Consider the following 4923-nt stretch of genomic DNA (forward strand, 5'->3'; position numbering starts at 1 on the left):
GTGTTTTTTTTCTCTTCTTCTTTTTGCCCTCAACGCAGCCCCGCCCCGCCTCGCTTCGCTGCTCCGCTCCGCCCACGCGGGCAGGAAGAAGGGAAGAAGGGAAGAAGAGGGGCGGCATGCAACACGCCCGCCTCGCCCCCCCGCCCCGGGAGGCGGCCTGGCGCCCCGGAGCGAGAGGGAGGGAAACAAACAAACAAACAAAGAAAGAAAGAGAAGGGGACGGGGGAAGACGGCGCAGGTGCAGCGTCGCCGCTGCCACGTTTTTTCCTTTTCTTCTTCCCCCACCACCTCCGGCTCCGCGCCCCTGCCACACCCCCCGAGCAGCTCTACACCGTACCCCCCCTTTTTTTGCGTTGACCGCCCCCCACACACACACACACACAACAAAAGGCGTGCGCCAACGCAACAAGAACTAACGAACAAACAGCGAACCTCCGGGCGGCAGCAGCAAGCTCAACCGAAGAAGCAAAACGAACTCGCAGCAAAGAAAAGAAAAAAAAAGAGGCAGGGCAGGGGAAAAAGAAAAACTCATTAATGAAACAAGCGGGCGGGTGCCGTTCCCATCGTTGCCCGCCAAAAAGCAAAAAGCAAAACAATAACACCGACGAACAGAGAGAAGCTGTATATATAATAAATGACTGATGGATATACACAAAGGCAGTCGATTGTGCCTTCGCCCTTCCCACGCAGGGCCCTCAGACCGGAACGGCGCCGCGCTGGTGGGCGTGGACTGCGGCGAAGTTGTCGTCGCTGGCAATCAGTGCCGCGTGCAGGGCCGGGAAGGACGCCGCGAGCCCGTCCGGCAGCTCCGCAAAGCAGACAAAAAGGGTGCGCACGACCCCAGAGACGACGCGGAGCAGGCTGTTGAGGGGGAGCAGAACCGTGACAAACACAATAGACCCCACAGTCGCGGAACGCCCGGGGCACGCGGCGGCGGCGGCGGCGGCTACGACGCCGGCGAGACAAACCGCCAACACCCGCAGCGTGCCGCTCACGAGGACGTCGTTGTAGGCGGCGGGGCAGGCGCAGTTCTGGCCGAGTCGCCACGTGCGCCTCGCGGCAGCCGCGTAGCTGCAGCCGTATATGCCCACCTCCACGTAGGCGTAAGAGTTGCAGTAGGCGACAAAGTCGCCAAGCAGGCTCTGCACGCAGGCCATGCAGCAGTCAACGAACTCGCTGCCGGAGTCCAGGCCCAGGCGACACGCCCAGCCCAGCAATTGGACCACGGTGTTCAGCAGGGCACCCAGGCAGACGGAGCCAAAGCTGGTCGTCGTGGCCCGCGCAAACGAGGCCCACGTCGGCGTCGGCGGCATTTGCTCGCTGCCGGCGAAGTACCACGTCCCCACAACCCCCGCCGTGGTGACACGCGAGACACCCGAGAGGAAGTTTGCGACCCACGCGAGGGAAAAGGCGAAGACCGCCGCAAAGACGCCATCCGCCCAGGCAAAGTCGCCGCACTGCATGCGTTTGGCGGCGGAGTACAAAACCAGCAGACCCCAGAGCAGGTACCCGCAGAAGGCAACCGTCAGCAGGGCGGGGATGAGAAACAGGGCGGGAAACTGCTGTGTGACGGCAGACGCGGCGGCGAGAAGGTGGGCGGAGAACGCGATGCGACTCCGTACGGCGCACAGCCAGCAGATCTGCAGCACAGCCAGCAGCGCCAGCGTGGCACCGGTGAGGGAGGCTGCCTGGTGAAAGGCCATCGCCGAGAGTAGCAGCAGCGCGACGAAGAGGAGGAGGATGCTCAGCACAATGGCGGCAAACGGTGCGCGCTGCAAGAGCAGCACCGACACCACCGCGCAGCCACCGGCGCTCGAAATCCCCAGAGCCGCCCCAGCGACGACGTGGGCCGGTGCGGCGCCGCCGCAGACGCCCTCCCCCAGCTGCAGGGTGAACTGCCGGAGGCTCCCGGTGAGTCCGCCGGCGAGCGTAAACACCACGCCCCACGCCACACTCACGCCGACGGTGAGGAGGAAGGCAAATGCCGCCCAGACATCCTGCCAGTCAGATTGCCGCTGCCGCAATGGCTGCGGAGACCCACAGGCCTCATGTTTTTCCGCCCTGTCAAATTCCTCGGCCTCAGATCCCGCGTCTGCGCCCTCCACCACCGCAGCGGCGACGAAGAGGGCCTCCTCGACCTCAACCCCAACAGCGGCACGGCCGCCCTCCAGCACCGGCGTCAGTCGGCCCATGTTGCGTCACGCGGTTAACTGCGGCGTGTATATAGGTATATATATGTATATACAACGACGACGATGTTCTTAGACCTTCGGCGGGGGAAAGGAATCCACCCAAAGTATGAAGCAAGAGAGAGAGAGAGAGAGAGGAAAAAGAAACAGCAAACAACATGAACAACATATAGCGCCTCTTGGGCTTGTTTCTTCTCCACACCTGTGCTCTCACCACGTTGCAGGCCATGGAATGAAACACAGAGAGGTGGAGAGCGAGAAAGAGAGCTATACACATGTATATATGTAGGTGTGCATACATTACTAGTTGGACAAAAGCAACGGCGAGGGTGCTGCCGGCAAGGGCCCACGCTCCCCCCACCGCCCCACACCACCGCCAGTGCGTGGGCGTCAAAACAGTGGAGGCAATAAACAACAACAACAACAAGCGAGGTGTGGGTGTGTGTGCGTGGGGTGGGGGAGAAGAGGATAGAGAGTGTGTGTGAGAGAAAATACAAGAGGATACATCAGCTCCGTTGCAGTTCCCACGTCAGCTGCGCTCGACCCACCTCTTCGCAAACGACGTCCGCACACCTCCGCACACTTCCATCGCGCCGTCCCGCGCACAGAAGGCGGTCGACGTACATTTTCTGGTAGCACCACTCCGCAGACTCCAGGAACGAGGCGGTTGCCCGGCGGTAAATAGGCTCCGGCGCCGGCGGCCCAGAGGCTTCCTGCTGGAGCTGCTGCCACAGAAGCCGCTGCTCGTACCGCTGCGCGTAGCCCGGAAACTCGGCGTACCTCCTGCCCGAGACAGTCTCCGGTGCTCGCTGCAGGGAGGAGCTGCGCGTGTCGCCTGCCGCGGCCCGCCGCACCAGCGTCCCAGCCGTGCCGAAGCTGTCGGTGGGCGTCCTGCGGCAGGCCTGCGGGGTCGACGGCGGGAGACGCCCCACGGCGGACGCGCCCTTCCCGCCGCTCTGCGAGTTCCGGCGCGTGAGCATCGCCGCCCACGGGCGATCGCGGAGGTGCGGCGGGGTGCCAGACGACCCGCCCGTCATGTCGACGCACCACGCGGCGGATCGGCTCCGCTGCACCGCACCGGCAGGCTGCGGAACCTCCGTGCGGGGCGCAATGTTCTCCTTTTCATCGTTTCCGTCCTCTGCGGCAGCGGCAGCAACCCCCCACACCCGCCCGTGCGCGTCCGCCGCTTCTTCTCCATCAATTTCGGTTTCTTCCCCTTCCTCCTCTTCGCTGGCGTCTTTGTTTGCCTCGTGCCACCGCGCCCACGCACGGTAGTGGTTTAGCTCCTCCCACCTCACCTCGTTGCGGGCAAGCAACTCATGCCGCTCCACATGCTGCCGGTGCCGCGTCTCCACGTGCACAAGACGCCGAAAGCCGGTGCTGCATGGAGACGGGCCGCTGCTCCAGTCAAATTCAAAGTTGTCAAGGCCCCAGTGCGGGCAGAGCGTCCGCCGCTCCTCGTCGCTTGTCAAACTGTCGCGCTGCAGCCGCGGCGGCGTCTCCAGGGAGGACCCAGCACGCCCGCCGTGGCGAATGCGTGCCAGTTGCTTCGGCGGGTGCGGCGCCCTTTTACAGGAGGCGTCCACCGGCTGCAGCGAGCCCATTTCACCCGGCCGCTGCGCTGCAGGCGGCGCGACAGCCAACGTCAAGGAGGTAACAGAAAAAGACGGCGACCACTGCCGCTCCGACGCGTGTGAGCACGGTGAATCCAGCTCCAGCGAGGGAAGTTCCTCAACGGAGACGGCGACACGCACCTTGTCTCCCTCCACCTCCCTACTCACCACCGAGGCTCGCGACGACGGCGACGGCCCCGTGCACTTTGAGCTCTTCGATGGGCCACTGCCAGGCTCACGGGGCGACAACACCCCGCCCTGCCACAGTCCACTCGCCCGGGAGCGCGACGAGGCCCTACATGGGCGCCGTGATTCTAAATGCGCGTCCCAGACCTGCACGGCCACGCTTCGCGGCAGCGCTGTCTGCACCGACTGGCTGCAGCATGGGAAAGCAACTCCGCCGGCCACAACGGTCCCACCGCCTACTTCACCTGCAGCCTCTTCCGCAGCCTCCACAAACTTCCCCTCAGCAGCAGCGAACGCCCGCAACCCGCCTGTCGGCGACGACCGACCGACATGGCCAAGCTGCTGTCGGAGATCGCCCGCCAACTGCGGCCCATCCGACAACACCAGGGACTCCACGCGCACCATCGGCTCACCCTCAATGCACATCTCCCCTTCTGTCCCCGTCGCTTTCACCGGAAGCACCTCCTGCGGTGTCTGTGACGCCTCTTCCTCCCGTGAGGAGGCAACTCCAGAAACCCAAGTCGATACGCACACCAAAGTGGTCTTTGAAGAGCTCGGAGTACACACCACGCGTCCCGCCTCGAGCTCCGCCGCCACTTCGGCGTCCCGATCCATCGCGTCTAACAGATCCGCACGTTCCTCGTCCTCGTCCTGCTCGATGGCGCCACGCCGCCCCGCCTCCTCCTCCTCTATCCTGCGACTCTCGCGCCGGAGCTGGGCCCGCGTCGCCGCCGCCGACTCGGCCTGCGCGGCAAGTTGCCGCTGCCGCTCACGCACGGCGGCGTCCCTGGCGCTGCGGCCCCGCGCCCGCGCAATGCCGTCGGCCGCCCGAACAGCCTCGACCTCCAGCGCGCGCCTGCAGGCAGACTCCTCCTCCTCCAGCGCCGCAAGTTCCCCCGCCACGCGTCCCGCCTCGAGCTCCGCCGCCACTTCGG

At 64.8% G+C, this 4923-nt stretch overlaps 2 protein-coding genes across 2 annotated transcripts, besides 7 other annotated features; both read right to left on the bottom strand.

Annotated features, from left to right (window-relative positions):
* Nucleotides 1-37: 37 nt before the first annotated feature.
* Nucleotides 38-78: a microsatellite.
* A 105-nt stretch (nt 79-183) lies between these two features.
* Nucleotides 184-210: a microsatellite.
* Nucleotides 211-365: 155 nt separating this feature from the next.
* Nucleotides 366-386: a microsatellite.
* Nucleotides 387-695: 309 nt separating this feature from the next.
* Nucleotides 696-2192, bottom strand: Tco025E_04866 (uncharacterized protein; the record flags this gene model as incomplete). Its single annotated transcript, XM_029371771.1, has 1 exon — nt 696-2192. The coding sequence occupies one exon, from the start codon at nt 2190-2192 to the stop codon at nt 696-698; it is 1497 nt and encodes a 498-aa protein (XP_029228127.1).
* A 28-nt stretch (nt 2193-2220) lies between these two features.
* Nucleotides 2221-2244: a microsatellite.
* Nucleotides 2245-2306: 62 nt separating this feature from the next.
* Nucleotides 2307-2334: a microsatellite.
* A 265-nt stretch (nt 2335-2599) lies between these two features.
* Nucleotides 2600-2616: a microsatellite.
* Nucleotides 2617-2620: 4 nt separating this feature from the next.
* Nucleotides 2621-2649: a microsatellite.
* Nucleotides 2650-2695: 46 nt separating this feature from the next.
* Nucleotides 2696-4921, bottom strand: Tco025E_04867 (uncharacterized protein; the record flags this gene model as incomplete). The annotated part of the gene is made up of 1 exon (XM_029371772.1): nt 2696-4921. A coding segment is annotated over one exon (2226 nt), but the record flags the coding sequence as incomplete, so codon positions are not given.
* Between the last annotated feature and the right edge of the window lie 2 nt (nt 4922-4923).

The sequence above is a fragment of the Trypanosoma conorhini genome (genome assembly GCF_003719485.1).
Source record: "Trypanosoma conorhini strain 025E chromosome Unknown Tco_14.4_contig_00263, whole genome shotgun sequence".
Lineage (NCBI taxonomy): Eukaryota > Euglenozoa > Kinetoplastea > Trypanosomatida > Trypanosomatidae > Trypanosoma > Trypanosoma conorhini.